A 21,484-nucleotide genomic window follows, 5' to 3' on the forward strand; every position below is an offset into this window, starting at 1 on the left:
GTGAAACCTGAAAGCTCCTCTCCAATAGTTTTTCTTAGCCTTAGAATGTTAAAAGAACAACAACATTAATTTAACAGGCCTCCCAAGGAGAATCCCTTACTATAAAGACACACCTAACGTGATAACTGCTGGTACTGAGTCTCTGTGAGATCTAGTCCAGGACAAGTTTCAGCTTCTCAGATTAGTGCAATTAAATAGATTGTAGATGCATTAAATACTTGAGAGTGATAATACTGAGCTGTTCCCATGAGTTGACAAGATCTGCATTAACTATTAAATAATGTTCTGTATATGCGTGGAACGTGCAAAGAAATCTTCTGTATCTTCTCTCCTGAATCCAATTAATTTTGGCACTTTCCATGATCGATTTCGTTCATCTCAGTTCTCAAATTAATTGTTGAATTGAAATATGCACTCTTCTCTTCCTCTGGAGCAGAGGAGCTTTGCTACATTACATTGAAAACACTGCTTAACAAATAAGAAGGGAACTCATTAACTAGAACAGATTAAGATTACTAGCTATTAAATGAATTGAAGCGTGGGGTTTGTTATATCTCATCATCCCACAGATCTTGAATTGTCTTGTATGGGCTTGTAGATGCATTAACAAGAAATTCTCCTCTCATGATCTTCCTCTCTTCTAACTTGTCAATCTTGAGGACATCCTCCTTCTCCAGTTTCACCTCCAGAGCTCCCATGTTCTCCTTCATTCTTTCTTCGTTGAAGCTTTTCATGATCAGACTCACTCCTTTAGATAGTCCCCAACTTAGAGCAACCTTGATGCATTCCCCAGAAAATTAAAGAAGGGAAAAGGTTATAATTAATATTGCAATAGGAAAAAAAGCAAAACAGTGAGAATAGTGTCACAAAATTATTAAGAAATTACGTACAGGCTTCAGGCTTTAAAACTTGCCAGGTGGCAGTAAGTTGTGACATGTGATTCTTTACTCACCTGAGCTGGGGTTGCTTTGTGTTTACTGGCAATGGAACGTATGATAGGGTTATCCACTACAGCCTTTGTTCCCCATGGACTCCCTGGTCCCCCAAGAGGCGAATAAGCGCTTACATGGATGTTGTGCTCGCCACAGAATTCTCTTAGCTTCTTCTGCCTCCACATTGGATGCATCTCCACCTGTATTAATTAAGTTAATGGTTTACCAAAATGATCACCAAGATATGACAAGTGGGGTGTTATTATTGGTTAACACAGCCTCTAATACAGCCATCATCAAGTGCAGTCAATCTGGATTCCTTCAAAAGGGCACAAATAATGAGTTGCTGAGTTGAGTCCAGTTGTGAGTTTTGCACTTTCGTCAGTTGAGTTGAACAACCATAACTGATGACTAAAGAGAAATCCCACGAGACACAACCAGCAATATTACACGTACGTTGCCTTTAACAGTGTCTTCTGTCCATTAAATGCAATGAATCATTTCAGTTCCATGTATGTAATCTATCATCTCCTCTCACACTCTAGAATCCTCTTGCACTCAACTTTTCTGCAGTTTTCCCAACTGTATTTTGGCAGAATAAACAGTTAGATAGATACAATCTCATCAATCCAAATCTAGAATATAAGGCCAAAGGGTCCTCTCACCACAGAGCTGACAGTGAACCCCCCCCCCCCCCCTCTCTCCTAATTCGTAGACATGGGGTTATTTAATTTTAAATTAAATTATTAAAATTTTAAAAATTTAAAATAAAAACCTTTCCAAGTCTCAATTTCCTCTATTAAGACCTTTTATTAGTCTCTCCAATAATATCATTTTTAAATCTTGAACAAGCTTATTTGATCAAGTGATTTAGTGTTCAATCCTTCCGTCCTTATTATAATTATTTATATTTCAGTACACGGTATGAGTGGGTCTGTTCTTGTCAACACTTCAAGCCCAATGGGCTTTTGCATGAGGGAACATGTTAGAGAATAAAAACCTAGTTAGTAGGGCTGCAACTTGGGTTGGTTTAACTCAAACCCAGCCCAAAAATTGGCATAAGGTTGAAGCCTTGACCAACCCAGCCCAACTCGACCCAAACCCAAATTAATTTCATATTTGCATGTATATCTAACTATGCATCAATAAATGCATATATTTTTATATTTATGTATTTTTTTTCTTTACAAGTATGCAACTAGTTATGTATATACATATATTTAAATATAATGTATGCATGTAAATTGTATGTCAAAACATTTAATTCTAGTCAATTTTTTTCTAAAACAAAATAACTACGTTATTTTACACATAAAAATGCTAATATTAAATTAACATGAACCCTGGCAAAAGTAAGTAAAGAAGCCAGGTCAATCCAATTCAAAGTTTTAGGGTTGGGGTTCAACAACTTGAATTTAGTTAGGATTGACCTCAATTTGACCTAAACCAGCCCAACTTACACCCCTACTATTCAGGGCGCCCATATAACCGTTTAAGCTTTTAGGTTGAATAATTCTTTGACACTTTGAAATCTCATTTTATCATGAGAGTGCCCTCCAACATAAAACCTAATCAATAAATTCAGTGTTTTTCCAGCCCCCACCCCCCACCCCCCACCAAAAAAAAAAAAAAACACTCTAATGACTTGTGAGGCACTTGGATATTGATTATAATAGTGGGATTTGTCCACTAGAGATGACTGAAAAATGAAATCAATATGTTGAGGAATGAGCTGAGGATGAGATAAGAAAGCTAATTAGGAGAGTGCCCCACGCCAATTCCCTATTAATTTACTTTTGGCACTGCTTCCACCTCTAATCCAGCATGTTATCTGCTATTTTGTCTTCACTTCCTTCGCACCTGTCTGCTACATGACAAAGAGGGGCTGATCCGAACTTAAACCAAGCCCAACATGTTATACACGTGTAAGCCTCTAGGAATGCCAAAGCTAAACGACAAACCCAATTCACAATTTTGGATACTTGCGTTGTCATGTCGTCTATATATCTGGACTGGCCTGCCCATTTCCCTTCAATCATGCAACTTATCTATACTGATTAATGGTAATGGGATTTAATTTTGGGACAAGACTTGATTTCTTCCATCAGAATATCCAGAAGATGGAATTTTTCAGTTGAGATTCATCTCAAATCCATCCATTTTCTAAGTTGAGCAGCAATCAAAAATGGTGACGTTGGTATGGATTGCAGTGGCAGTGGCAGGACATGTGTAAATCTATGGTTCTGGTGAACTCAAAGCTAAAGATATAAATATATATAGAACATCACTACCCATCACTCCTTCTCAGGGAAATCCCTCAGTCCAACTTGATCTCACTTCAGTGAGAGGAAATCCAGACAGACCCATCTAGCTTCTTGTCTATAACTACAAAAACAAAAGAAAGTAGACCAAGAGTTACAACAGCAAGTCAAGCACCCTTAATTTTCAAAACTTAATTAGATTGGTCTTTTAAAAATAAACAACAGAAATTATTAATTAGAGCATTAATTAATGAAAAAGCTAGCTAGGTTGGTGTACGTAGGTGAAGCAGTAGGTGATCGTGGTCCACCAACAGCAAACACAAACATTGTACCTGATTCACTGCAGGAAGAAGTGAGGCGTGTTCCATCAGTCGCTCAATCTTCCGGCAAGAGAAATTGCTGACGCCGATGGACCTGCACAGCCCCATGTCCAAGCATCTCTCCATTCCTGCCCATGTCGACTCCATCTCCAACTCTCCAAAGTCTTCTTCCTTTGGCATTACATAATTCGCCCACTCCTTTAATTTGGCTGGCCAGTGTATTAGGTACAGATCCACATATTCCATCCCCAAGTTCCTACCACCCAACTCAACACACAGATTCAGAAATATCGATTAATTATCACTGACACTGAATCACAGAACCATTAACCATTTCATTTCTTCAGATGAGAGAAGTTATTACTTACTTGAGAGTTTGCTTGAGTCCTGAAACGGGGTCGTGGTGATGACATCCCCAGAGCTTAGAAGTAACAAAGACGTCTTCTCTGCTCACCGTCTCACTACGAATTGCCTCCATTAGAGCCCCACCTACGGCAGGCTCCGAACCATATATCATTGCAGTGTCGAAATGCCGGTAACCCAACTGAACTCCCCACACGTACATCAAAGATTATAGGGAATAATTCATGCAATATTGCAACCATGAACAATTAATATGTAACAGGAAAGAAAACAATCGATTCCGCATTTGGACTTGCACCAGCAGCTAGCCATTACGTACGTACGTGCAGCATAGAGATCAATGATCGAGAAACTAATTAAGCAACAATATTAAGGAAGATATTCAGATAATAAGAGCTAGAATTATTTGATCATCAGCTACTGTTAGTTTACCTGGAGGGCCGTTCGTATTGCGAACTCGACTTTCAGTCTATCAAAGGGGAAATCAGCCGTGCCAAATCCGAGAACGGGCAGCTTGGAGCCACTGTTCAGCCTGATCACTGTTTTCTCCACCTCGCTCCTCATCTCTCTGTGTCTCTCTCCCTCGTTGGCTCGAGCATTACACCACCCTTAATCATATATATACATAGAGTGAGAGAGAGAGAGAATTAGCGGTTGTTGGGTTTGTACGGTGATACACATACAGATTGAAGAAAATAATTGAACTCCCTATATTTTTAAGTCTTAAGACAAATTAAAACTATCACGTAACCTAACATGCTTGGATTACTATTCGTGTTTCGTGGGAGTGGTAGCCTTCTCTCTCTCTCTGCCTATTGTTTTTTTATATTATGTCCGTTCTGAATTCTGACATGCAATTAGATTATTTTCTTCTAATTCACTAAACAGATATAAATGTATCCTACACCTTTACCTGTAGAACATTTCGTCAATCCAGCAAAAGAAAGTGAACCACATTTTGCTACACTCCGGATCTGCAACCCACAAACTGTTCCCACATCCTTATCTCCACGTAGTAATACCATTCATCACTACCTATGAATGACAAGGGAGATATTTCAAAACAGCTTGTGGGTAGCAGATTCGAGCCCTATATCATAGCGCTGCACTGCAACAATGAAATCAAAACCTTTGGTGGCCATTGTAATATATTAAAGGATGGCATCAAAGTTCAAAATTTCGATACGCCAATATGTATTGTATTGGGGACTTTTGTCTTAAACCGATTCCTCTAAATCAATTTTAAAATAAATTTAAAAAAATATATATAGAGGAACAAACCCCAATACAGTCCAATACACCCCTGCGGACGTATGAACTATATTGATATTTTGAACCTTAGATGGCACCAGCTTTGCCACTTTTGCAGGGTGAGAGCATTCCAGCGGGCCGTGTTTGCCTGGCCCGGAATCCCTCAAAAGGGAAGCTTGACACAGCCCACGGCTCAAGCCTAGTCGGGCTGTGGATGTGCCAAATAAACCAAATGCTTCTCATGAACTAGTAAAACCAGTATTAAAACTTAGTTTGGAGGTGGTTAGCTTAAGAAGGCCGATTAGCCGCAATTTGATGTTGTGTTAGGGAGTACTGGCATATAAGATTGTGAATTTGGATTCAGTCTCCACCAAACAGTCCTCACAGCCTTTTGCAGCCGTGATGTTGTGAGAGATATTCCCAATGCACAGCTAAATCCCAATTCAATGCGTCCCTAAAACAGACATCAAGTGCAGCTAATCCAAATTCAATGTAGAGCATTAATTAGAAAAGAAAAAAAAATCTGAACTAATCTAAATTGTATGCCTTAAAACCATTAAAAAAATAATAATTAATTGAGAATAAAAATGGCTTAAATAGATATGGCATAAAATAGAAATATAGAATGGAATGAGCAATGACCGGATAGGATTCATGTAATTTGCCCCATATAATTGAGGGGTTCAACTATGATATCGAAAAGACATGATATCAGAAAAAACTTACAACTAACCAATTAACATTGCAAAAATAATAACCAATCACATGGGTTTTCATAAAAAATTAGCAGAAGTTGTGATTGATAATATGGTTTATGAGGAATAAAGTAGGTCAAATTTGAATTAGGACAAACGGAAACCATTTGATCATATAATTCAGAAGTGGGGCCCAGGGGTGGGTGAGATTTGAATGGTCAGGATCATACAATTGAGAAGCATGGGGTCCCATCACCCATGTCAGGTTGGCTAAGGGATGTGGGGTCTCTTCTTTCCTATTCAGCATTCAAATTCAGTAGACTACTACTGTTCATTGATTAACATGAACATATGAAATGGGGAGGAGAGACAATGGCATAAGACATGTTGGAGAAGAAGCATGAAAGTTAACCCAATTACCCAATTGGCATGTTATGATCAAGCTTACGTACAGCATGGAAACCCCAATTATTTATAGATCGTAGTTTCCATCTAGTAATGGTATACGGATTAAGGATTTGTGACAGAGCGAAACGTGTACAAGGCCCACCAAACCAACCCGATTTGACATGTCTTGTCTGTAGAGCGGGTATCAAAATGTCAAGCTGATTTTAAGGGGCCGCCCCACTGGCCCATGGGTCTCTATTATTCAACTATTTTGACTTTTCAACGCAGTGGCCCATGGGTCTTTATAAATGGTTCAAATTCAAGTAAATCATGTTATGTTTTATTCGGATTGAAATCCACTTAGGGAAATCACGATTCAATATGCTATCAAATCTTTAAAAACATCAACCGAAACTGACACTATGATTTATAACAACTATACCCCACCTCCCTTTTATAGGTTTCCTTGCCTTTCCTTTCTTTTTTCTACTTTTTCCTTCAAACCAAACAGAACCTAAGGCCTAAGTTGTCTGTACAAAATAGATAAAATCAGGACTTTATTAATTACATTCATTTAACTCTCCTACCTGTGAATCTTCATCAGCTACAAATATTAACGTGGTCAAGAATGGTTTTATTTGTTTAGATCTTATTAAGGTTAAGTTTGGAAATGCTTGTTCGAATAAATACTTATTTTGGGTCAGGATGACACCAATATATCTAAATTTTATGCTTATTTTTAAGTGTTTACTTCCTTTTTGGCCTGTCTTGGCCCACCACTTCATTTTGGAAATACTTATACTATCCCTGTTTGAAATAAGTGCTTTTTCACCAAACACTCATAAATGTTTATTAGAATTAGCACTTATTTTTCAAATAAACACTCCCAAACTCCATCTAATATTAGAACAGTTATATAGTTATATACCCTATGTTTTGTACAAGTTTCTCCTGGTTTACTCTCGTCTAGCATTCCCTACCTTATTTTGAATTCCTCTGATACCTAAAAATAAAAGGAACCACTGATTCAAGAGATTTTAAGAATGGGCATTAATCTAAATGTAGATACAAAGTGTCTTTATATAAGCAAAACATCTGCATCATCCATGCTAGCATTGATCAAAAGAAATTGTCAGAAAGCAGAAAAGCATTTTTGTGCTAGCTAATCTATAATTGATCTCACTATACCTTTTACTTCTTGGGTCTTCCATAAGTCATTCTTGTGCTAATTGGCTGGAATTTTTGCACAAAAATATCCTTTAAAGCTGTGTTTTATATTTCAAAAAAAAAATGCTCTCAAAATTACCTTTTTAGGCTCTGTATTTTTCATTTAATCATTTACTTAGATAAGTAACTTACCTATGTAAGTATCCTAGGTAAGCTCATTTATTAATGTTTTTGTTTATCAGATAAATAAAATAATGACCGTTTTAGACAATTTTGTCCGGAAAAAGTGATATCTAGGAAAATTAATTTTACTTGAAAAATAGGTATAACTTGCTTCAGATGAATCTAAAAAACGAATATGAGTATCTTAATCAATAGGAATCAAAATTTCATTGACCAATTTCCCTTTAAAAATCCAAAAAATAAATGCGATCTTAATGTGTTTTGGATGAAAAGAAAAATTGAGGGGCCATTCCCGGTTGCCGCCCCTTAAAACAGGAGATATGCTATAAAACAAGGCATGTGTAAAATCCAATACTCAGAACATGATGAGTCGGGGGCCAAAATTTCCGAATTTTGACAGCCTTGAGGCATGCAATGAGGAGGACGAGGACCCCACTGTATTAACTAAATTTGGAAGTATTTCAATTATCAAGAAGACAAGCAATGTTAGGCTGTTTGGCACCAGCTTTATAGCCAGCGTACGTCTACTAGTCTAACCTCTTCAGGAGGCTTCATAATATAAATATAAACAAATAGGGAAAATGCATATCTCTTCTCATTCAGTCGTTCTTATTTCTTATATTTCCTCTTTGAGAGGCGATCTATAGATAAATTACAAAGACCCCCCTTTTACTATGGGTCAGTGACAAAGTCCTCTTATACTTTTTTTTTTTTTTTGCATCAAAGACTCCTTAAACTTTAGCGATTAGATAAAGGCCCCCTTGGCTGTTAAGTTAGATGACGGAAAGCGTCAACTTATCAAAATGCCCCACTAAACTTTTTCTATTTTCTTTTTCTTGACCTTTTTTCTCTTAAAACCTATTTAACCTAGGAAATGGATATCTGGTCTTGCAGAGTCAGAACGGGCCGTTCGTTCCTCTGTTGGTGGACGGAAATGGCTACAAACTACCGGATGCTCCTCTAAATATTAATTCCTCATCTCTGTTTCTTTTTTTTTTCCTTCTTTGATTTGTCTTTCCTGTTCTTCCATCTCCCTTTGCCTGGCTTCTTCATGTCTTCCAATCTCAACTAACTTTCGTTCTTCCTGCATCCTCTTCTTTTCCTCATAAAGCCTCCTTGTTTTCTCCTCTCTCAACCTGTCTGCATATCTCCTTTTTTCGTCCTCTTTCCACAATCTTCTCTCTTCTGCAGCTTTTCTCCTTGATGCCTCTTCAACCAATTGCTTTATCCCCTTCTCTCTATGTTTCTCAAAACTTGACAATCTTCACCCAGTCTAGAGCTAGCTTCCTGTTTGACCCGATCCACATTAGCAACTGTCTTTGTCTGCTTAATTATGATTTTCTTGCGAGGTGGATTCCTATCTACCTCTGTTGGTGGACGTATCACAGTGGATGGCTTCTAAGGTTCCACCAGGATATCTTCATTTTTCATCTTGTTGGAAATTTTTATCTTATTCATCTTTGTAATAGGTTTAGTCCCAGTTTCAGCATCAGAAGTGATAGGTTTCTCAAAACTCTGCATAATCCCAGGTATTGCTTTCTTAGAAGATTTGTTAACAGGACCACATTTGAGCTCCAGTGAGGGGAATTTTAATTTTAATCCCAATCCCAATTTATCAGCATTTTTCAAGGTTGCTACATTAGAAACCTCTGACACGGCCTTTTGTTTTAGTTTCTTTATTGCAACTTTTTGCTGGGGCTGGGAAGAAGGATCAAGAGTGGTAGATTTTCCTGATACTTTTTCCAGACTTGTGTTATCAACCTGTATTTCCAAGTCTTCTCCATACTTAGGGCAGTTCTTGTTGGTCCTCATGTGCCCTGACTGGTACATCAAAAGGTAAACAATCAATATTGTAAGTTAAAGTCATCACAACCTTTTTTTGTTTGTAGCCTTTTCACCCAACTTCAATGGAGAAAACAATGAACAGTATAAAAAGGGTAGTTTGGACATTTAAAAGATTTTAAACAGTTGGATGAAAATTTTTTTAAAGTTAACTAACAGAACATTAACGGAAGGGGGTCTTTGTTTAATGGCTAAAGTTCAAGGGGATCTTTGTCTTAAAAAGTACAGGGAGGACTTTGTCACTAACCCCATAGTACAAGGGGGTCTTTATAATTTACCTTTTTTGGGGGGTAAATTACAGATAGGTACCCTATATTTTGAGGGTAGTGGCAGGTATTCTGAAATTTCAATTGCAATACTCAAGTACCTTATGAACTCTCAAAAATAGACTCTTGGACCATCTGTTAGTATTCTGTTAGTTAAAATTTGTATAATGTCAAAAATACCCTTCTTGTGTATTTTTTAGATCATTCTACCGAGTAAAATCATCACTAAAGAATGTTGTTGTCAGAAAATTTGAATGTGTTATTTACTGTCCATGTGAGAACGTCATCATGGGGAGATGTTCGGTTACCTGAGAATGATCTCAGAAATACACGATAAGGGTATTTTTGGTATTATGTAATTTTTAACTGACGGAATACTAACAGATGGACCTATTTGTCTATTTTTGAAAGTTCAGAGTATTCAAGTGTTGCAATTGAAAGTTCAGGTTTGTCACTACCCCGAAAGTATAGGGTACTTATCTATAATTTATCCCTTTTTATGTTGAAAAGTCACTAGTCCTTTTTTTCCAGTGAAAAGTCACTAGTCAATACCATACCACCCACCCTAGGGCAGGGATTAGACCATTCTCACTCCATTCTTTGGCGTGTTGGCAATTGCTGAAATTGGGTTTGGTGCTCATACTATTCTCACAGTTTGTTTCAGTCGTGTATTGAGAACATCTCCCCATAAATAAAAAATATAATAGTATGAAGATATTTCCAATGCACGACTAAAAAGGACTGTGAGCACAATTTTGTATGAACGGAATCCGTCTTGGCACTTGCTACCCTTCGGATACTCAAGTAATAGGTAGGGCTAGGTCACTGCTTGGTTTGAGCACAACCACCAATAAGAGAGATACCAACTAGGCTACGCTGAGTACTGCCTCCACCAAGTGGGATTGGCTGAGTGCCATGGGTGATGGAACTACTGACTACAAGGTTTTTAAAATCAGATCAGACAGGGAATCATTCTGGGGTCCGGTTCCCTGGTTGAACGATCTGATCATCCAGTTTGAACAGACAAATTATTCTAACAAAAATTAAAAAACAAAAAAAAAGGCCAAAAACTGTTGTTCAGGTCGATGATTTAACTACTCAGGTCAGCCGTTTACTAACTAAATCAATGATTTTTTGCCAAAACACAGTTTTGGAGTGAAACGAAACCAATCAGGTGACCAATTCCTGCTTTTTCCGGTCCGACTATCCAGTCCGGTCTGGTTTAACCGAGTCCAGATTATCATATATATATATGAAGATTTATCATTTATCCATGTTTGGGCTCAAAATTAGACCATTAAATCATGTCTACCATAAACCAGTCTAGTTTAACCGAGTCCAGATTATAGCTGTACTTAATGGCTGTGTTAGGTCTGTTTAACCAATAATAATGTACCATGTAAGTTATTAAGGTTTTGTTTCCCACAACCATCTGATTCGAATAAAATCCATATCACAATCACATTAACGATTAAAATATTATATTATTAATAAAATGAATTAAAGATAATTTTTATGTTGTATTTCATGAATAAAGTGAATTGAAAATTATTTGCATGAAACTTGAATTAGTAAAAACACAAATTCAAACAAATTTTATTGGTAAATCAGATACAGGCGGATCCATATTTGATTCATTTATGAACAGATTTATCTGGACAATTGGATACTGTATGCAGCCCTAACTGCCATAGGTGAGGCGTTTATTATTGGTTAAACAACACCTACACAACCTCGTTGGGGAGGGCTTTCATGCAGCAGCTTCTAGCTCTCCATGAGCTGAGAAACCCAAAACACCATGAAAGCTGTGTTTGTTAAAAATCTGGGCCACAAAATCCACTTTCCAGTGAAACTCTCATACTCTCATGTAGCTTCTTTCAAGTGGTCTGATCAATACAGTTCAACAACTAACGCAGAAGCCCTCCCAAATGGGCTCTAAATAAAGCCTAAAACGGTAATATATGCATGGTTTGATTCCTCTCAAATCTCACCAAAGTTGATAGAGCTATCAAAATAGACATAGGATTAGCTAAACGCAAAAGCTGCTTAGCAGGCTGTGGAATTAATGACATCCCCCACACCAGTCATAAAACATACGATGCCCACAACCATTGAATCTCTCAGTGGGTCCATGTATTTTATGACTAGCAAAGGGCTTTATCATTGGTTACACAGCTTCCTATACAGCCTTAATGCTGTAATTCAAATTTATCAAAATTATATATACATACTGTCTAAAAATTTTCTCCTTTTTTAATTTTTTAATTCCTAATTTTTAGGTCACTTTTTAGGGTTGATCGTTTCCTGCTAGGGCCGGCATTGCCCTGCACGGCCCGGCCAAAAATTTCTAGGTCCGGGTAAAAGTTTCTCTAAGCCTGGTCTGGACCGATCCCTAAAAATTTGGGCGCAAGCAGCCTAGGTAGCCCTGAAGTTCAATAAATATATTATAACGGTTATATATTTTGTATAGTTTAAACTAAATATAAACTTATACTCAAATTTCAAATTTCTAACAATATATTATTAATTAATGAGGGCAAGCCCAGACTCAGATATATATATTGAGGTATGAGTGATCATGAACTGGGCTTTGCACCGATAAGGGTTGTAGACTGGGCCTGGGCCTACACAGGCCCGAGCCTGTATCTTTTATGCAAATATGCAAATAATATTTATATTATATTAAATGGCACATAATATCTAAATAAAATTTATCTTATGCATTATATAATATAAAATATTATATACCATACATTATAAGTGCTATATTCAAGGTTCTAAATATCGATACAGGCCGATATGCCGGTAGTGTGTATCGGCCTGTGTCGGTGCTTTTTTTATGTTTTATTATTTTTTCAAAATCGGTTCAAAGGGGTCAATTTAAATCCCGTCTACCCTCCGAATCATGATTTGACCCGATAAAACCCTTGTAGGGGCATATCAGGAAGCCATCGGCACGATACGTATCAGCCGATACAGGCCGATACGTGTCAATACTTTGAACATTGGTCATATCATAACATTTGTATATACAATATGACAGAAAATAATATATATATATATATAATATTTATAAAATGCATATAATTAAATATAGATAGGCCAGGCCGGACTTGAAATATTAGGCCCAGGCCCAGCCCTAAATTTTGCAGGAAAAGGCATGGGCCAGGTGGGGTCGGGCGGGAAAAATTCTTACTAATTGCTACTCAATGTACCCGGACCAACCCGACCCGGTCCATGATCATCCCAGGTGGGCGTATGGGTCTCCTCTTCAAAAGAGGAAGAGAGCGGGAGCGCAGAAAAGAGAACAAAGTGGGCAACCAGTCCAACCAAATGAACCGTAAATCGTTTTAGAATTAATACAACAACTGAACTCTCTTTCCCTAGTCTCGTCTCTGAATATTAGAAGATTTGAAGAAGTAAACCAGGAATTCAAAGAAGCAAGACGAATTTGAGAAAACCCAGATTCAAGAATCCAAAGAAACCTTCCAAGAAGATGACTCAGAAAAGAACAATATGGTCTGATGAACTCAGGCTCATCAGTTCCCCTTCCCAAGCACTGACCGAGTTTCTGTTTCTCGAAGACAAAGAATCGCGAATTGGCAGTTTTTCTCCCAAAACCTTTAACAACTCACAGCTCTCCGCATGGACGCGCGATTCATCGGGTATCTGCCCACCGTGGAGCATTGCTTCATCCATAGCCCTTTTCCCCGATTCACCATCGCCAATATGCAGCTCGAGTTCTCTTTCCCCAGACCTCTTCTACTCTCAGGTCTCGACGGAGTTCTCCACTCCAATAAACCAGGTGCCCGGTCGATTAAACTCTCTATAATCTCAGTTTATTTTCTCGTTCAGTTTGGATTAATGGGTAGGTTTTCTTTTTATGATTAGTTGAATCGTAATGTAAGATACCCAAGTTCATCTATATCTGTTTCCCTTCCTCCTTCTGAAGTCTGTTTGTGGCTTTCTTATCTCTCTGAATTCTCTACTCAGAGTTTCTACACCTTCTCCATTGATGATAATAAATCGGCTTCCGGTATCGAGATAGACGAAGAGATGGAGCATGCGAATACTTTCTGCTCTTGTAATCACAACTTGCAGAGCGATTATTCTGAAGGTTCTTCCTCTTGCTTCGATCTCTGGCTTCTTTTTCTGCATCTTCTGATCTTGACACTTGACTCTTCAAAGAATACTGCTTCCTAAATGGTTTATGTTCTAATGAATTTACTGATTAGATGGGGAAGATGCTAAACCAGATAACAGTCCCAAGAGCATCAGCCCCTCTAGTGGATATGTCGATGCAAGCATGGATCCTGCACTTCTCAACATGAAACTGCTGATCATTAATGAAAAACAAACCGAAGAAATGAGCTACACAGAGTCATGCAGACGCAGACCCGGGGACTCTGATACCAAAACCCCGATTGGTGGACACTATAGCTTGATCATCCGGCCGAAACCTCACCATACCTTCTCAGATGAAATGCAGAAGAAGGAATTTGAGGTTAACGCATGGAAAGAAGCGAAACAGCAGAAGCTCATGGAAAGGTAGAGACCCAACCTGCATTTCTTGATGAATTTTTTTATTTTATATGCAGAAGTCTGTACCTCTGGTAATAGTTAGGTGACAAAAGGAACGGATTACGCCAAGTAGAATCAGACCTGCAGATAGAAAGAAAGAAACCCAACCTGCATTTCATCAGGACGTCCAGTTAGATCTTCTTATATGATTCTGACTCATATGAGCAGGCTAAGAAGAAAAGAGGCTGCCATCAATTCATGGGAGTTGAAGCAGACCGCCAAGGCGATGAACAAGGTGCAGAAACTCGAGGTATGGAACTACGAATTACTGTCTCCCAGCCAACATGAAATTAGTAAATTACCTCCAATTTCTGGGTCGAACAACTGAGCAAAAACCACAAGAGACCAGACCCCTGTTTCGATTGACACTGGTAGCCTGAACATTAAAAGTAGAAATGATCAGTTGGTCAATGTGGATCAGAGCAGAACTGAACATTAAGTATTGACTATTGCAGAACAAGCTGCAAAAGGAAAGGGAAAAAGCACTGGAGCAGATGCAGAAGAAAGTTACAATTACCCGAGGGAAAGCTGAGAAAACTAAGGCAAGGGAGAGGCGTTTGATGGCCAAAAAAGTATCAAAAGTCTCTAAATTTGCAGACAGGATCCGAAGAATATGGCTTAAGCTATTCAGCATCTGATAGCCTGTTTGTATACCAATTACCAAAATATAACTACACAAAGCAATGCAATTAAAGCAAAACAAATACCCAATGAATGCATTTCCACTGCCATCTCCTCAGTCACCATGGTTTGAATACCCAACATCTTCATTTACCGAATCAAATTTGTTCCCAGAGGAGCTGACACTCTTTGGCACGAAATTCCTACTAGTTATTGCTTTAGTTAGCAATGTAAAGCGAAGCTGGGTCCTTTGGATTCGAAGAACGCTTGACAAATGTTTGAAAAGAAAAAAGCAAAACTAGTTTTAGTTTGGGAAAATCATTTTTAGATTTGCTTTTCCTTTCATTTACTTTCTTTGTAAATTGTAACCTAAGACAACTTAAAGAAGAAAATTATACCTGGAACCAACCAATGCAGAATTTGAATTTTGAATTAGAGTAGCAACCCAGCTAAAAATTAAAAACTAACCCAAGAAGCAATACCATTCAAATTCAGAATTTGAATTTTGAATTAGATTAAATGTATACCATTCGCTGCCCCATTTAATGAACCGATCCACCAGATATGTTAGAATGAACATTTTTGCCACCTGTCCACACGACCCGAAACATATACGAACAATAATTCTTTTTTTTAAACTGAACAGGAGGGTCAAAGTGGGAAACGTATAGCGTTTTTATCTGTGGATATGGCCATCTACAACATTCTACACTCTGTTTTGATACAATCCATTATTTTATCAAAAAGTGATAAAATCAAAAAGTGATGTAAATCAACCCACAATCTCACACCATGCCTACAAAATGTCACTGTGCATGAAGTATGAACTAGTCAAATCTACGTAATGTCCACAATTCAGAACAATATGAACAGTAGTAATATGATGTGGATTGATCTCTTCCACAAGGTAAGAAGTGGATTAATCCACACCCACCAAGTTGACACCTTTCATCTCCTTTGAACTACCAAGGGGCCGTTTGATAACAGCAAAAGTAGCTAAAATGATTATGTTTAAGATATTAATGACGTTTCAGCTCCATAATGGCTGCAGCAGAAAAAGGATTAAGAGTTTTTCTGATCGATAGATCATTAATAACCAAACATTTGACCAATCAACAACCCCCACCCAAGTGAATTTTGATAGATACCACAGGATTGATTACCAAGTTACCACTTCATTCTCTTACTACACGACTAGACCGATTAGAAAACGTTTTTTTAAGTTCAATTTCTACAAAGGGATTACAAAACCTGCGGACCGTCGTCTGCACCTTGTAAGATTCTAATGGAAGAACCAACACATCTTCGACGCAAAGGGTGTTGATTGCGGCATCAGTAAGATTTTTGAGGAATGAAATGGATAGTAAGATTGCATGCAACTCAATGACAGTAATCCAAGTGTTTCATCTTTGTTAATACCAAAATAAAATGCTTCAACTTTCAACTATGGTGCAGCTCCAAAACTGGAGTCTTCAACTTATCAACAACCATAATTATCACTAGATCCCCATTCGTCCAACATCCATCGAAGAACCAGTCATCTGCCGCTGCAAATGTGAACATATCTAAACAAGCCTTTGGACAAAAATGAGACTATACAAATAAAGGACACCCCCCTCTAGAAGGGTTACTAATTTACAATTGTCTACGTTCCAAGTGCGCCCATGATGCACCACCATGCGCTTGCTTTCGGTTTGTGAATTGTGTCAAAACCTAATCTAATACTCAATGTGCATTGTCAGAAATCCCACCAGAAACCATAGCATCATCCAAAGGTTTGGGACCCCCGCATGATCTTGAGACTGATTCAAACAGTTTCTCTATCTCTGGCGCACACCTTGTGAATGACCTATTCCAAAAGTTATACCTAGGATTCTGCAGAAATGCAAGCAGGCCAATTAAACCACAAAGAACATGAGATGCGGTCTAGAGCTTAGGAATGAAGAGGCCTTTTAATTACCTTGATGAGCTCAATGAATGTAATTAGCAAGCCCCAGGGATGGGGTCGGTTGACAATCAGGCGTTCCAACAACACTCTTGTTATTTGCTCCTGGATGATTTCCTGTGCAAAATAGAATAGGGGAAAAAAGATTATCAGAATTTTTATTGAATACCATCTGTCTAAAATGCACACTTTGAAAAACATAAGCCAAAAGAGGTCAATCCTAAGTTCCTAGGACAAAAGAACTGGAGAATCTTAAGATATAGCATGCGAAGGCAATCTAAAAGATGTTTCCACTTTGCATGTATGAGTATGTAGCTCCATTCTTTTTTATAATCTCTCTCTCTCTCTCTCTCTCTCTCTCACACACACTTTGTAAGTCCTTCTCAGGGTGAGACATGGGGGATGTTGAGCTCACCTGATTTGTTTCAGCAAACAAATAAAGAAGGACAAATGAGAAGTAATGAGTATGGTTATTTGGGTAGCGCAGCTGGTTAGCAACTGCATTGAGGAAGAGGTAACGCCCTTCAGTATCCAAATCCGCTATCAGAGTTTGGAATATATCCATGGCAGCACCAACCAAGAAAATATCCATGGAAGCACCCTGAGCCATTGGTGGTGCATGCGGCGATGGAGTTTTGGCCTGAAGTTGCTGGATAGCCTGCAATTAGTTGGTAAGATATCATAAGATAGGAAGAAAAAAAAAGAAACACCAATTACAGTAGGGTTCACCAATATGTGTGACAAAACAATGCGTATTTTGATTCGTGTACAATCCTTTAAGATGAGACAAGACTGACAAGTAATCAAAGCCAGTTAAAGCCAGTACAGCAGCAGTTCATATAAATATAATGAACATAAAAAAGCCAGGTGTGTGTATGCCAACAAGTCAAGATCCCACCTATTGCAAAGCAATTTTATGCAAGGGTATCAACCAACTGGTTTGTAAAAGATTAGTACATACACGAGGCAAAGGCGAATTCCATATTTCAGAGAGAGAGAGATGAAAAGAGGGAGTGATCACAAGAAAAGAAACAAATTGGCTAAGGGAAAGGACGCATGCCACATTGTCTTGATTTTGTTATCAAAAAAGTTTTTATGGATGATATCGATAGAAAAAATTTTGAGAAAGTAATTAGCGAAGTTCAGAGGGAATTAGGAATTTCTCCTATTTTACAGGGAAAGGAGGCTAAACAAGTCGGTAGCAGCCAAGCCTCAGAAATCTAAAAAACAACTCTCTTTAAAATCACCGACCCTATCATCTAAATGGTCCACTCCATTGTGAACACACATTGAATATGAGAGTATATTGGAGATTTAGTATTTATTATATAGCAGAAAGTACTTTTACAAGTCATTTTTATCTCTACAGCTGCAAGCAAGAATTGAATTTTTTTCAAAGGAGGCGGCTTAAAAGGTACTTTATTTACAAGTTGAATTTTTTTTCTGGTCCTTTTTTTTTCTTGAGAGAAGGTAAAGTTTTAAGATTGTATTAATTAAAAGAACCAATGTATCAAGTACAACAAGGGACTTGACATTGGGAATTTTCCATCGTTAAAAACCATGAATATCAATTTTCCTCATTAATATACAAATGGAGATTGATTTATCAACAGAGGGGAAAAAAATACCTGCATTCCAACATATAGTACAAGGGAGTTGATCAAAGGTACATTGTACCGAGTCCCAGCCTGTGCTGCCTCCCCTTGAGAAAGCAGCAGTCTCTGCTTCAGCTCTGCCAAAAAAGAAGAGCCTTGCTGCCTTGTCTGCAGGGAATACCGGAGACAGAATTACAAAAAAAATAGAATCACATAATTTGCTAGGTGGGAAATCCAAAGATAAAGACAAACGATACTGCAAAGAATAAATATAGGAACCCCCCCCCCCCAAAAAAAATTCATTTTTCTAAAAACATTATATAATAGAGAGATTAACTCCCTCCCTTGTCAGATTCAAACTTTTTCTTCCCAGTTCCCACCTATCCTTCTGTGTTCCAATTCTCCCCTCTTCTCCACTCTCTACCCAAAAATAAAAAAAAAAAATTGTGTGAAACCCAGCACCCCCTCTCTAAAGTTCTCTGTGTCACACCCCCCTCTACAACTATTGATAAAGAGATTTTTTTATCAGCTTTTGATAAAGAGATTTTGTCCCAAGACAGATAAGATAGCAAAGAAAACAACTCCAATACCTTGAGATACTCGTCTATGTCGCCCTTCATTAGCTTTCCTTTCAGAGCAGTATCAACCTCAGATAAGATTCGTGGTGATTGGCTGATCTCTGCTAGCAGGTCAATCTGAACATAGGAAATAGAAAAAGGCATCAAATTAGTTCATTCTGCGGTTAGTGTGCATTCAAGTTCAGGAAAGTAGATGAAAAGAACCTATGATGAAGTATATACCTTTAGGTTGGGAGTGGAGGGATCAGGCAACCTCATATTCCGTGGAAATGCACTCAAAATAACATTCCTCATCTGGATGCAACTGGGAGGAATGACATCACAGAAGCTGAAATGATAATCACATAGAAACTCAGGGAAATCATGCAGAAGAACCAGTAGAACCCTCAGAGTGCCCTTGTACAGAAAGTGAACCTGTAAAGATAAATACAAAAGGAGTCACAACACCATCAGTTCTTTTGAAATAGATCATTCGCAAACCATAAAAAATCACAAAAGAAAACAGTAGCAAACCGGCTCTCCCAGTTCAGCATTGCGCAAGTATGGCTCCAGGAATTTAAACAGATCTACCAGCAAGCGTTGAACAAAAGGCCAACCTTTCTGAAGGTTGAGAGTAAGCAATTTTGGCATGTAGCTCCTGTGACTTACAAGCTCAAGCCATGCAAAGCTGAAAGCAATTAATCAAGTTATTAACCACTCAAAGCAGAAGGGGAAAGAAAAATAACAATAAATAAACAAAGAAGGTTTACAACAGACACATACACAAAAATATCTAACGAAAAGAACAGTGGTCAGTAAAGCTCTAACAGTTTTACCAGAAACCAAATGAAAGATTTTTAGTACTGAAAAGACAAAAAATATAAATCACCTACCTTCCCAAGAATGAGAAACCATAACAAACCTTTCAAAGAAAGGCCAGTGTTATTAAAGTGACTAGTCAATAAACCATAACAAACCTTTTGTACAATCAGCAATGTGCAAGTATGGAACCCTGTAGGAATGCATGTCCTTCCACCAACGAGCTGAAACAGAGATTCTCTTATGCAGTCTCCTTCTAGATCTGATCCTAATCAGATCTCTCTCAAGTACTCGAAGGACTACTCACTGTCCAAGAGGACAGTGTTGTTTATCAAAGTAACCTAACACCTATTAATTTTGGTGCTTGTTCATTGCCTTTTTTATCAATAACCAACCAATTTATTAATAGAATTTTAATAATCAAGTTTCCAAAGATAAAAAGCCTTTATCTCCCCATTCAAACTTCCATTGTGCCTTTTCATTGCTATTAGCAAATAACCTAGGGTTCCTTGATTTTTTATCATAGGTTCATCATGATGCAGCAGCAGCAACAGTGGCCTGACTTAGGTCACTTGACTCCTTTATGGAAACCTCAAAATCAAAGGAAAATTTGTGGCAAAAAAAAGTAAAACCAATGAGATGCCTATCAAAGCAAAAGTAAAACAAGGACTTGAATCATTACAACTAATTAAGGGGTGGAAAGTGGGCATTTTTGGATTATTCCATAACAGTAGAATACCACGAACTATCCCAACCAATAGATGATCTCCAAAAGCCATCAACTCAAGAGAGAAGTGTTCCAATCCTTAGGCCTCCCAAGTCCTAGGCCCCTACTACTTGACAAGAGATTGGACTATGTGCATTAGAGAGCATGTTCCTACTTCTTAGGGGAAAATCTTCTTTCCAAGTAACCAATTTTCTCATGAATCTGTCTAGGAAGGGTCCAAAACTACTGATGGCCCAAGATTTCTCCAAACAGAAATTTCATGTAGCCATCATCATCCCTCTTCCCACCCAACCAAGAAAACAGACAAATCCCAGATCCCAGATTTTAAGCCCAAGATGGATGTCTAGTCAAATAAGGACGCCCACCAAAAGGATGAGGAGAGCTAAAGAGGGAACAAGAGCGACCCTGCCTTGTTCAAGGCCCTTGAATAACACAACCAGGAAATAAAAAAGGGCAGACCCATACAAGGACGGAGAAGTGGATATAGCTAATAAACCCTCAAATCCATATTCAATTCAATTATAAATGGATCAAAATCAGATCACTTTTCACAGGATCAAATTAGAATTTAAATTCAGATAAATGGATATTTTCAGACAAGTCACAAGCTAATATGAACAAAGGAAATGATAGAGCACTTCCCAAACCACTGATTGGAGTTATTGCAATCCTGAGATCAATTTGAGGTAAATATACACGTACCCATAACCCCCTTTTTAGCAGATCATCTCAGATCAAAGGGAATATTAATTGGTTTATTCCACTACACTGGAAATACTGGAAGAATTCTAATTTAAAAAACAAAGAGTAACACTAGAAAAAATTGTTAATCTTACCAACTAGAGTAATGACCCAGTGATGCATAACTTCTTGTAAATGGATGAAGTATCCATGTTGGACATGAGTCAAATACTGACATGCCATGGGTTCTTGAGGGGCACTTCTACAAGATTTTCCTTTCTCTCAGTGCTT

The 21,484-nt window shown here is 37.9% G+C and overlaps 3 protein-coding genes and 1 long non-coding RNA gene across 20 annotated transcripts in view; 1 reads left to right on the plus strand and 3 right to left on the minus strand.

The window, feature by feature from the left end:
• Positions 1-303: 303 nt before the first annotated feature.
• On the minus strand, positions 304-4,931 carry LOC104598507 (NADPH-dependent aldo-keto reductase, chloroplastic-like). The gene is made up of 6 exons (XM_019197978.2): positions 4,790-4,931; positions 4,309-4,484; positions 3,882-4,057; positions 3,526-3,769; positions 953-1,132; positions 304-776 (listed from the first exon to the last, which is right to left on the minus strand). Exons 1-6 carry the CDS (start codon positions 4,899-4,901, stop codon positions 549-551), a joined length of 1,116 nt encoding a protein of 371 aa, XP_019053523.2. The 5' UTR covers positions 4,902-4,931; the 3' UTR covers positions 304-548.
• An 8,048-nt stretch (positions 4,932-12,979) lies between these two features.
• LOC104598506 (uncharacterized) lies at positions 12,980-15,067 on the plus strand. The gene is made up of 5 exons (XM_010260607.3): positions 12,980-13,472; positions 13,661-13,784; positions 13,903-14,215; positions 14,417-14,498; positions 14,704-15,067. The coding sequence occupies exons 1-5, from the start codon at positions 13,164-13,166 to the stop codon at positions 14,884-14,886; spliced, it is 1,011 nt and encodes a 336-aa protein (XP_010258909.1). The 5' UTR covers positions 12,980-13,163; the 3' UTR covers positions 14,887-15,067.
• On the minus strand, positions 14,219-14,905 carry LOC104598505 (uncharacterized). The gene is made up of 3 exons (XR_735386.3): positions 14,766-14,905; positions 14,551-14,624; positions 14,219-14,356 (listed from the first exon to the last, which is right to left on the minus strand). It is a non-coding gene; the product is annotated as an uncharacterized LOC104598505 (long non-coding RNA).
• A 1,186-nt stretch (positions 15,068-16,253) lies between the features above and the next one.
• Positions 16,254-21,484, minus strand: part of LOC104598503 (transcription regulator) — a 55,864-nt gene continuing 50,633 nt past the window's right edge. For all 17 annotated transcript variants that reach the window (XM_010260600.3, XM_088889532.1, XM_019197990.2 and 14 more), the window contains exons 45-51: positions 19,501-19,654; positions 19,210-19,401; positions 19,000-19,104; positions 18,443-18,577; positions 17,230-17,472; positions 16,830-16,931; positions 16,254-16,744 (exon numbers count right to left, since the gene is read on the minus strand). In XM_010260600.3, coding sequence (XP_010258902.1) covers positions 16,595-16,744; positions 16,830-16,931; positions 17,230-17,472; positions 18,443-18,577; positions 19,000-19,104; positions 19,210-19,401; positions 19,501-19,654 — 1,081 coding nt within the window. In that variant the 3' untranslated portion in view covers positions 16,254-16,594. The remainder of the gene's footprint in view (positions 16,745-16,829; positions 16,932-17,229; positions 17,473-18,442; positions 18,578-18,999; positions 19,105-19,209; positions 19,402-19,500; positions 19,655-21,484) is intronic.

Source organism: Nelumbo nucifera, chromosome 6 (assembly GCF_055504915.1).
Source record: "Nelumbo nucifera cultivar China Antique chromosome 6, China Antique-T2T, whole genome shotgun sequence".
NCBI classification, from domain to species: Eukaryota; Viridiplantae; Streptophyta; class Magnoliopsida; order Proteales; family Nelumbonaceae; genus Nelumbo; species Nelumbo nucifera.

Excerpts from the sequence above, each read along its gene's own strand:
- LOC104598507 (XM_019197978.2), bottom strand. The coding sequence starts at position 4,901 with ATGGTATTACTACGTGGAGATAAGGATGTGGGAACAGTTTGTGGGTTG. Across the intron at positions 4,058-4,308 it reads CAATACGAACGGCCCTCCAG|TTGGGTTACCGGCATTTCGA; the intron begins GTAAACTAACAG and ends TGGGGAGTTCAG. Across the intron at positions 3,770-3,881 it reads GGACTCAAGCAAACTCTCAA|GAACTTGGGGATGGAATATG; the intron begins GTAAGTAATAAC and ends GTTGGGTGGTAG.
- LOC104598506 (XM_010260607.3), top strand. The coding sequence starts at position 13,164 with ATGACTCAGAAAAGAACAATATGGTCTGATGAACTCAGGCTCATCAGT. Across the intron at positions 14,216-14,416 it reads CAGCAGAAGCTCATGGAAAG|GCTAAGAAGAAAAGAGGCTG; the intron begins GTAGAGACCCAA and ends TCATATGAGCAG. Across the intron at positions 14,499-14,703 it reads ACAAGGTGCAGAAACTCGAG|AACAAGCTGCAAAAGGAAAG; the intron begins GTATGGAACTAC and ends TGACTATTGCAG.